An 11,510-nucleotide genomic window follows, 5' to 3' on the forward strand; every position below is an offset into this window, starting at 1 on the left:
ATTTGCTGTTATAAAAGCACATGATCATGTGTTTAATAAGAATAACTTGTTTTGTGAAATGAAGGAAACTGCAGGATGTTTGGTAAGGGAAAACTATTCTTGAACCAATCTTGGTTGGGTCAGGAAAATAACAGCTAATCATTTCCAGGATTCTAGTTGACATTGTCTCTTTTAGTCTTCATGGCATCCTGAATAGCCCTATAGGAATTATTCCCATGACTTATCCACAATCACGTGGTTATTAGTACAAAGATAATCTTGTCATTGAAGCCAGTTTTACTGGTTCTTATGTCCAAGAACATTTTAAAACTCCAAACAACCATCTGTTATAATTTTTTAAAATCATTTTTACTATCTAATTTTCTATTTTTATACTTTTGACAGAAAATTCACAAAAGATATAGTAAGAGCAAAGCAGAATCTGGCATTTTCTAGTCCCTCAAAATTTAAATTGTTTTTGAATCTCAGGATGCTTATGTTTGACTGGCACAGTTGGGCAAATGGCCAGTTACTGGTCACTATATTTATGCAAAACACTTAGTTATATAGAGATATTAAGTATACCCACTAAGTGTTCCAAACTGCCTGAATATTTTATATATATATTTCATTTGGTGTTTAATTCTGGTTTAATTATTGGGACCTTTTTTAAAAACTTTTCCAAATACATCACCAGAGAACTTAAAAAAGCAAGGACCATCTCCCTGTTCTTTGGAGTGAACATAGAAAACCAAAGCCAAGCTGGGATGTTCATTTACAGTAATAACCGCTTGATCAAAATGCATGAGAAAGTGGGACCACAGTTGAAGCTGAAGTCCTTGTAAGTATGTTCTTGTTTTCAGAGGCACATTCAGGAAGAGGGAGGCTGCAGTAAGCTTCTGTCTGTGGAGTTAGATGAGTGATTAATCATGATGGGAGCAGGTGTCAGAGCCTCCTTTCACCCTTCGCATCAATGTGCTGGCATTAATCTGCCTAATTTGTAATATTACTAGAGTTGCATGCCTTCTCTGAGGAGAAAGAAAACATAGTTTGGGGAAGTTTTTCAGTGCATTTCCTGAGCACTTTGATGTTTTTCCATTCCTTGCACCATCTATTCAGGTTAATTAATATTTTACCAATTTAAAAGCAATACGAGCATATTAAAGAAATTTTAGAAAAGAAAATGTCTTAGTTTTGTAAAGCAGCTCTGTTAACATGTATGAGTTGTTGCCAGTTACCCACATGACTCCATATTATTAAACTCTAGCCACTTTGGATTCCAGATTAATACAGTCTGGTGCTTCCCCCGGTCTGAAGTGCCACACACTGCTTTCATGAATTCAGTAGATTCCTGAAGAGGGACCATGGCGAAGCCCAGTTAGCCAGGATAACCATGATCAGTGGATTGAGTCAGGGCAATATTTCTTGTTTCCTTGTGCTTAAGGAATTATCCATTCATTCATTTGTTCATTCAGCAAGTACTTTATTACTATATCATATATCAGGCACTGTACTAGCTCTGAGATAAGATGGGCAAGAACTCTACCGCTCTTTGCTAACGAACATAGAGTTCAGTGAAAGGGTCAGGCACATATATAATATAATTTAAAACAGTAAGAATGATCTTTTAAAACATAAATTAGTTTATTTATTTACTTTTTTTTTTTTTTTTGAAACCAGTCCTTAGGCTATGATTGGTTAGCACAGCCGTCCAGTGACCTGATCAGTTCCAGGCTTGCGTCGCCCCTACCCTCTCACTGTTGTCCTCATACCAGCAGGTTTCCTGCTCCTCAGACATCCTGAGCCTATTCTTGTCTTAGGGCTTTGGCAATAGCCATCGCCTATGCCATTCCCTATGCCTTGACCCTTCTGTCCTGAGATCTTAGTACTGAGTTCTTGGCATGTCACTCAAGCGTCCAAATTCCCCCTCACAGGAAGGTCTTTCTGGACTAAATAAAATTAGCCCCTGACAGCAACCCCCACACATCACATATTATAGAGCCTGCTGTTTTCTTCATACAATTTCCTACCATTTGAAATCCCCCTTGATGCCTGTCACTCTTCAATAGAAGGATAAAAGGTAGACTTTTATCTTTCATGTTCATTACTCTATTCCTAATTACTGGAATAGAGCCAGGTATAAGCTTGATGAGTGAATAAATTGAGTGAATGAATATGTATTAAAGGCAAGCATCAGGTATATTTATTCTAGAAGGCCGATAAACCAAACTGGGTGATGTTACATCAGACTTCCTGGAGGAAATGATGTCCAGTGTAGAGTCATAGGATGACTAGTTTAGATAGTGTACCCCTGAAGAAAAAAATGAAAAGACTCTTAGGCTGGGAACTTCAGCCAGGAAGGCTTGATCCGTGTACCATACCAAGCGAGGTGGCCCCTAAACTCATAGATTCTGGGATGCTCTTTTCCAAGGCAGGCTATGTCATTAAGCAGAATATTCCAGCTGTGGACCTCATGAGTTGCAAAAGAATGTGTGGGAAAATTGAGTTACTAGCCATTAGGCTAGCAAACTAATGGCTTATTGGTTAATCCAGCCCATCCTTAATAGAAGTCACTGAGCACCCCACTGATCTCTGCAGTGATGAGGAGAAATCCTCACAAGTCCGGATGAAGAAGGGACTCTCTAGCCAGTTCATTAAGAGGATTATGTCAGTTATTTTGCAGGGTGTCATTAGTAATACCTTTAATGCTAAAAGGCCTCCTCTCCCACTCATTCTGACTCCCCATGTAAGATGACAGGCTTGGAGAGTCATATTAATTCAGTAATAAGGTATTAAAGTGAATTGTATTATGGAACCAATATCACCTGGGATCATCATACATTTTTTGTAATAAAATATGATTATAAGGTAGCTTTCAAACTTTGACATGAATGACTTTGTAGCTTTTAAAATGCTATCAAAAGGCCAGAGAATATTTAGTTTTGCTTTTCCTTAACTAAATTTTACAAATATTATGTATGTATTTATCCCCCTAGGCTCGGTGCTGGTGTGGTTGGAATTGTCAATATACCTTTGGAGGTCATGAAACCATCCCATAATAAGCAGGAATTTCTCAATGTGCAAGAGTATAGTCATCTACTAAAAGTCATGGGGCAGTATTTGGTCCAGTACTGCAAGGACACTGGGATAAGTGAGTATCTACTAGTCATAATAAGAGATGTTTAATGGGAGATCAACTTGTGTGATGTCTTTAAGTTGTAATGATTGCACTGATTTAGGTAACCAATAACCCAAAGCCCTGAAAAAGCCTCTGAATTAAAAACAATTTATAATAGCCAAGCTATGGAAACAACCTCTAAGTGTCAAAAGATACATGAGTGGATTAAGGAGATGTGGGATATATGTGCAATGGAATGCTTATTTAGCAATAAAAAAAGATAAAAACTTTTTACACTTTGCAACAGCATGAATGGAACTGGAAGGGATTATGCTAAGTGAAAACAGTCAAAAGGAGAAAGACAAATGTGGGATGGTTTTTATTATATGTGGAATATGGAATAACAAAACAAAGGGTCAGATAAAAACCAAACCAGTAGCAAATGCTGAATTCTGACTGTAGAATTGAGGCTACCAGAGGGGACGGAAGAAGAGGGAAAGGGAAGTGAGAATGTGGCACAGGGAACTATGGTGGAGGACTGTGGGTATCTTGGTGGTGGGTTTGGTGTGGTAGCAACACCTGTAGGGTGTGACCCTTCTGTATCATATACGATGTTGTAAACCATTGTTTCCTCAATTAAAAAGTAAAAGGAATGAGAAAGGAGGCAATCAGAATCTTTCAGAGAATATTACGTGAAAAATAAAGCTGTGGAGTAGAAATTCTGTAAGCTAAGGGGCTACCAGTCAGAAAGCAGTGGGAAGTGGCAGCTTGACCATGGAGGAAATAGACGAACATTTGCTCCAAACAGGCTAGGAAACTTGCTAACGACCTTCTAAGTGTCCACTGTGTGTAGACTTTATTGTGTAGGAACTCAGGGGCCCATGTGGACCCAGAATCATCATTGTTGACCCTGATATTGCAGATATGTTAATCCTTGTTTTTAATATCTGGTTAGTCTTATAGATACTAATTCCAGAAAGATCTTGTTTTTAAAAAATCACTAAAATAAATATGATGAGAACTTAACAAAATAAGCCAGTTACTAGGAAATTTCAGTTATCAAATCACTTCACTCTCCAGAGATAACCTGAACAATTAGGTGGTGTGCTGTGCAATATTAAATACACTGCCTTTAAATTTTGCAGACATAGGAATAGATGGGCCACTGTGTATTTGTTTAGAGATTTGCATCAAGTATGTGTGATTCATGCATAACAAAAATTATCTCTCTACCTTGAGAAAACTTAATCTCATCATTGCTCCACTTGAAGTTGCAATTTCAGAATATTTTCTTTTCCTTGATACCCACTGTGTTGGTATAAAATTTTTTTGTATCACTAAAAAGGGAAAGAGTACAGGAACTCAGGTGAAAAAAACAGAAGTGGGGATGAAGTTGAGGGCACTTTCCTGCCAAAGCTGCCTTGTCATACCAAGATCTAAAACCAAAATGTTAAGAGAGCCAGCAGCATCTGTAGCTTCTTAGAAATTCAGACTCTCAGCCCCCTCACCCCCAAGACTACCAGACTAGCAATATTTTCAGGTGGCCTGTGTGTTCAGTATAGTTCGAGCAGCACTACTCTGAAGAGTCCATTCTTGTAATTTTTGCTTAGCATCGACATAAATTTTTCACATCCCCCCATCTCCCCGCTCAGAGACATGTTCAGAGTCACACTAAATACGGGAATGACTTGTTTATTGGTAGGGTTTTCTTAAAGCTTTATAAAACAGGAACATATTGAGCATATTATATAAATCTAGCATCTACTCCCTGATCTTTAAATCTTAGCATGACATAGTACAAAAGTAGAATGTCAGGCAGTTGGAAATTAGGTACTTGCCCATTCACTCTTTTTTTCTTTTGATAATCCCCTCATTTTGTTTGTCCTGAGAATAAAGAATTAAATCCTCACAAAGAGTAATGTATTAGGTGTAGAGGTGATAGGAATGATTGCCATCCAGTCCAAACTTAAGAGAGTCTTACTCTGTCCTCCTGGGTTGGGGGAGCTCTCTAAGTTCCTTCTGCCTGTATGTCGGTGCCCTCCTGGCATGGATGTCCTCAACACAAGGGTTTTGCTTGCCAGCACGCCACACTCTGTACTTCCCTACCCCTGTACTAGCAACTTAGTTTTTTTTTTTTTTAATTTACTTATTTATGTATACAGAACTGGGGTACAGGCCAGAGGTGCAGGGACAGTAAGAGGATTCTCCAGAGACAGAGTGGGGAGCAGAACAGGCAAATGGAGGAAGTACACTGCTGAGGGGAGCAGTGGGCAGGCCAGGAGAGGTCTGCTGCACCATGTGGGTCACCTCTGCAGCAGGGATTGAACTCATGCTGAAGTGGCTTTAGCTTCTAAGTGTTGTGCTTTAACCTGCTGCGCCACCAGGGAGGGCCTGCAACTTAATTTTTGTAGAACCTTCTCAATGGATTTAGTAAGGCTAAAAATCAGTGGTTTTATTTGTATTTTAATTATTACTGATTAATAACATTCCTAGTTCCATCATTGTCTCTGAGTTGATTTCGGGATAGAGATTACTCTCACAAACGATGTTTCTTTAGAAGGAAGACAAAAGAGTGAAGATAGGCATACGTCTCTGTCAGCATCTCACAACTTCATACCAGACCTTCATTATCAAACTGAAACAAGTAATCAGGGTCAGAATTAGTAATCTCAAGATCTGTTCTGCGATTGGCCTTTAAGGTCTTTGCTTATTAATTCAGGAATAACCAGAGTTATGCTGGCTCAACCAATACTCTGAAAGCCTTGTTACAAGACACAAAATTTTAATGAAAAGAATTTGGGCAGAAGTTCTTTGCCTTATAAATAAAAGATGCAATCTTTGTGTTTGCTATAAATCTGATCTGTTTCTGTGGAAAATTGGGCCCTTATAAAAATGGTATCAGCAGAAAGGGAAATGGGGAGGTAATGACTTGGTGTCATTTATCAAATCTGCATTTACTTTTGGCACAGTTGATGCTAAGAATCTCTGAAACATTTTTCGTGCTCTGCGCCTTACTTTACCTCACTGTCTGCTGCCATGTTTTCTGCATCCTTACAATAAAATAGAAGTATTAATCATCAGCTGTTTAGAAAAGGGGAAGGAGAGGGAAAAAATAGAAACATCAAATGAAATTTGGGTTTGAACAGAAGCAATTACGTAGCAATTTATTGCTAAACTCTCCCAAAATGGATCAGAATACAGCTGATGTGCTAAAATGAAATCTGTGATGTAATAAGCATAATCTTTCCTAGCAGAACTCAAATCACAGGGCCTCACGTTTGCAAAGAGGTTCAAAATACCCTCTTCTCACCACCTCTGCTCCAGACAAGTAGAGTGCCACTTTAACAAGAGCAAGGGCCTTTCAAGAGAAAACACAAAAACTGTTACTTTTTGGAGGTAACCAGCAATTCTCTGCACAATTATCACAGCATGTTTTTTTATATTAAAGTCAATTCTATTTTTCATGTGTTTTTAGATTTATTCCTCTGTGCTAGGCACAGACTGGTATAGCACTACCAAGTCAGACACTGTCCACTGCCTCTGGATTCATAAGCTAGCAGGGCTAACTTAACTTCACAGTAGAAATAGGGATGGCGCATGACAGAGAATGGGTCCTGTAAAAAAACAGTGATCAGGAACTCACAATCCAGAGGCCAGAGAAGGCCTCTGAGGAAGTGATATTTCCTAAAGGATGAGGAGTAGTTAACCAGGCCAACTTCATTCTTCCCTCTTGGGGCCAGGAAGGACAGACTTAGAGCCTTTCTAAATGACAGTCTCCCAGGTATTTGAAGATATTTGAAGCTTTTTGTCTGTCCAATTTTGTTACATGCTAATATGTCCAAGTTCTGTTGCTATTCTTTATTTGACAGAGCCTTAAAGAGATCCACCATTTTAATATTATACTTTTATATATCACCTAAAAGCAAAATTCTAGATGATACCTAAATGGCTTTGAATAAAATGAGACCATCATCTCTACTGATGCAGCTAAACATGTTAACTCTTAGTAACATATTATGGACATTCAGTGTCTTCATTGCCAATTAAACAATTTTTAAAGATTTATTTATTTATGCATACAGAACTGGGATACAAGTCAGAGGTGCAGGGGCAATGAGAGGGTTCACCAGAGAGAGAGAGGGGAGCAGAACAGGCAGATTGATGAGGTACAATGCTGAGGGGAGCAGCAGGTGGGTCAGGAGAGGTCTGATGTGCCATGTGGGTCACCTCAGGGGCTGGGAATCAAACTCACACTTAAACAACTGTCGCCAGCTTGCAGTGCTGTGTCTTAACCCGTTGTTAGGCCCACCAGGGAGGGCCTGCCAGTTAAAATTTTTAATAAAAGTATTTTATTCTTTTTTCCTTTGTTCTTTTTAAGACATATCTCGCAAGTTTTTTTTTTTCCTCCCCCACTAAGTACTTTTGGACTCTAGTGTAAAGTCATACATTTATTCCTTTTAAAAGGAATTTTATCACTTTATTAGGTCTATTCTTGCAGGTTCTCAGGACCTTTTGCAAATCTAAATGTTGACTCTGAACTAATGTGCTTTCTCTAAATATGTTAAGTTTGACCAATGATTTTTATGATTTCATTAAAACCCTGTTCCACAGGACCAGGAAACATGTTTTTCACTCTCCATTAATGACCTCCACTGAGGTATAACTGGGACACTGATAAACAATTAACCAATTACAGTCTTTCTAATTATGTTGTTACCTATCAGTGTATGTTTGTGTGTAACTTTGAAAGTGAGTGATATTGCGTGTTAGATGCACAGTTTCTTTAAAAATTACATAACTTTTTTGGCCTGACTTGGTCTGCTAGTAGAAAAAAATAGCATTTCATAAATTGTTTGTTTGCGATCACTGTCAATTTATTTCTTGTATATTTGGAGACCAAGATCAAGGTGCTAGTGTGGTCAGTGTCTGGTGAGAGCCACCTCTGGCTTGCAGGCTGTCAACCCTTCCTTATTATGTTACAGTTTAGTGAGACTGAGAGATTGAGCTTGCTGGCTGGCCTCCTTACTCATGACTCCACCCTCGCTACTTACTTCTGTCCCAATGGCCCCAATCACCTGGCAAATTAGATTTTGAATTATGACTCATGGAACCATTACACGTTAGTAGCTTGGCTAGGTGCTTACAACAAGTTCTGTTTTCCTCATGATTAATTTCTGCCAGGGATCCACAGTGAGGAGGCCTTTTTAAATATTAAAAGATGAATCTGTGAAATGAGTTTATTCAAGGATGTAGGTCGAGAAACAATTCACATCTTATTTTGCTTTTGAAGTTATAAATTTGGCGTATTCTATTTCTGAAATACTGTGACTTCAGTATTACATTTTGTTTTATTTGAAAGTAATTTATTATGGTGTTATTGACTGAATTGTATTTCCCCTGAGTTCATAGATTGTCATCCTATTCCCCAGTACCCTAGAATGTGACTCTATTAGGAGCTAGGGACTTTGAAGAGGTTATTAAGTGAACATAAAGACCTTACGTGACCCTAATCCAGGGTCCTTCTATGAGGCAACCTGGATACACATGAGAGAGACACCAGAACTGAATGTGGCCAGAGAAATGGCCATTTGAGGGCACAGCAGGTTGGTCACCTGCCAACCAAGGAGAGGAGCTTCAGTAGATGTCAGATCTAGTGGGTGCCATGCACTGGGCCGTCCAGCCTCCAGACTGTGAGGAAATGAATTTCTATTTTTTTTTTCACTCCTCCCTCCCCTGTTTTAAATTTCTATTTTTTAAGGTTCCCAGACTCTGGTATTTTGTTGTAGCAGCCCTAGCAAACTAATATATGGGATATTGTAAAATTGAACAGAATTAAGAGAGTATTAGAATGAGGTCTGTAAACCCACTATCCAACCTCATCAATGGTCACTTAGGTGGGCAAACTGATTTTATCCATATTCTTGTCTACTTGCCTGCAGTTGGATCATGAAGGTTGCAGGTACTGTAATGTAGTTGATATGCATTGCCAAAAGAGAGATCTGTTTAAAACATGAACTTAATATAAATGTGTGTAGAAACTGTCCATACTTTCTAAATACTGTAAAACAGTCCGTTGTTTACATTTCAGGGAATTTCCTCATAATTCACAGTCCTTTCTCTTTCTCTCTCTCTCTCTTTTTATTTATTCATACAGAACTGGGGTACAGGCCAGAGATGTGGAGGGTGAGAGGATTCACCAGAGACAGAGTAGGGAGCAGAACAGGCAGATTGACGAAGTACACTGCTGAGGGGAGCAGCGGGCGGGTCAGGAGAGGTCTGCCGCACTACGTGGATCATTTCTGGGGCGGGGGATTGAACTCATGATGAAGGGGCTTTAGCTTCTTAGTGCTGTGCTTTAACCCACTGTGCCACCAGGGAGGGCCCACGGTCCTTTCTCTTAACCCCATATTTCTCCTTCTTTTGTTTTAACTTGTGGCTTATTAGTGGGAAAATCCGGGCTCATTCTTTTATAGTTTCCATATAGCCCAAAATTTCCTCACTGTAGTATTGGGTATTGTTTGATAGCTTCTTCCAGTTAGTTATTCTGCAAATTGATAGAACCTCATAGAATAGCCAAATTCAGATTTTTTTTGTTTGTTGTTTTTATTTTTCAAGATTCTTCATAATTGGTAATGTGTCCTTTGATTGGAAGCCACATTTTTTCCAATTCTCTCCCCTTTAATGAAATGGTTTTAGCAATTAATAGTCAATGTTTTAGATCCCTTCAAAGTTCTAAGACCTTCTGCTCTAACTCTATCACATTCTCATCATCTGTTAGCTCTAATGCTGCCATGAAGAAAAGCTTTTTTTCATCTCCTACTTTATTACCTACATTAGTTTGGTAAATTTTACTATTTGACAGAAACAACAGTAAAACCCTACACTGCTAAAAATTTGCATTAGATTAAGCCTAGAGGTAAGAGAAATTATAGATAAAATCAAAACATTAAAAATGATACAGACATTTTACCTTACTGACTTATAAGGCATAAATATGTACTCTGCTTAGCATCATTATTTTATGCTAGCTTCCAGCGAATTGCAGGATGGTTCAGGAGTTCATTAGATTGATTCCTGTTTTTCAAAAAGTCTTAGATTTTATTCATTTTCACTGTTCTCACCTGGTAATTGAAATTACCACCATTGACAGTACTTATGCTTCCTTCCTTTTTGACTGCACTTGCATTATTATTATTATGATAATGACTTTCTTTTTTACATCTACAATGAAGTTTTTTCTAAAATCTCTCAGAGGATTTCACCTATACTCCCAAATACCTACTAAGAATCCTGGTAGCTTTTTCTTCACCTAGAATTAAATACACGTTGATTCTTAAAAATTTTATTTTTTCCAGCATTACTAATATTACGGCATTTTCCCAGAGAAATCAGACAGCACTCAGAGAGGTGGAAAGAGAGAGGTTTACTTGTCATACTGGTGGGCTCAGTGGGGTCAGTCCCAAAAGGCTGAGCCCCGAACTACAGGGAGGGTGAGGGTTTAATACAATTTGCATGAGCAACCGTGTCCTTCCAGCCGTCACAGCCTAAGCATTCTTTATTGTTCCAGAAGGTGGTCAAGGTAGCCGTAGCTACTACTGTGGGCCAGCAGCACACTGCAGGAACTTTCTGCTTCAGCAAGAGGCAGAATCTAAGCAACAGACTCCCCCAAGCAGCAGGTCTGGGAAAGTAGCAGAATCTAAGCAGACCTGGGAAACTTCCTGCTTCACTAGGAGCAAGATCTACAGACAGTGTTCATTAGTCTGCTTGTGGGTACTATAGTAAAGAAGAAGTTATTTAATAGCTCTGAATTTAAAACAATGCAGTCAGAATTAAACATAAGTTTTGCTAACAAAATACATTTGAATCTTAAAAGTTTTAAGAATATTAAGGCAATAAACAGGCTTTGTGTATCATCATTGCCTGTGTAAAGAAAGGAGAGTCCAGGTGGAGAGATGGATTATCTACTAGCTGAGGTATTAGGAAGAGTAGGTAATTGACTTGGCTATTGCCCATGAGAATACAGACCTCTTTGTTACTATGCTTTAGATTAGACTATTATATCTGATACTGATTTCCACAGTTTAGAGAGAATTGGACAAATGGGATTGTGAAATAAGCAATGACAGTGACTAAACAATAATGTAATCTAAAAAGAGAAAGCTAAAGTTACCTTTTCCTACCGAAAGACTAGGAAGAACTTCACTTCCCTTGGTTTTGTTTTTGAAAGTTTCTTGTCATGAAACTTCTGTCCCTCCCGCTTCAGTCTCCAGCTCAGTGCACACTAAAGTGGTTTGAACTGCAAGTCAGGAAACCCTAGGGGACTTCAGGGTCTGAGTTAGAGTCTTTGAAACCACAAATAATTTTCTAAAAGGGCATTATGCCACATCCGTACATATGCTAAACTTTTTTTTTT

At 38.6% G+C, this 11,510-nt stretch overlaps 1 protein-coding gene across 1 annotated transcript in view; it reads left to right on the forward strand.

The window, feature by feature from the left end:
- MORC1 (MORC family CW-type zinc finger 1) overlaps window positions 1-11,510 on the forward strand; it is a 193,226-nt gene that overhangs the window by 97,661 nt on the left and 84,055 nt on the right. Inside the window, exons 16-17 of the mRNA XM_004675468.1 lie at window positions 677-820; window positions 2,976-3,130. Of these exons, the coding sequence (XP_004675525.1) occupies window positions 677-820; window positions 2,976-3,130 (299 nt within the window). The remainder of the gene's footprint in view (window positions 1-676; window positions 821-2,975; window positions 3,131-11,510) is intronic.

This window comes from Condylura cristata, unplaced genomic scaffold (genome assembly GCF_000260355.1).
Source record: "Condylura cristata isolate star-nosed mole 26May11 unplaced genomic scaffold, ConCri1.0 scaffold00003, whole genome shotgun sequence".
Lineage (NCBI taxonomy): Eukaryota > Metazoa > Chordata > Mammalia > Eulipotyphla > Talpidae > Condylura > Condylura cristata.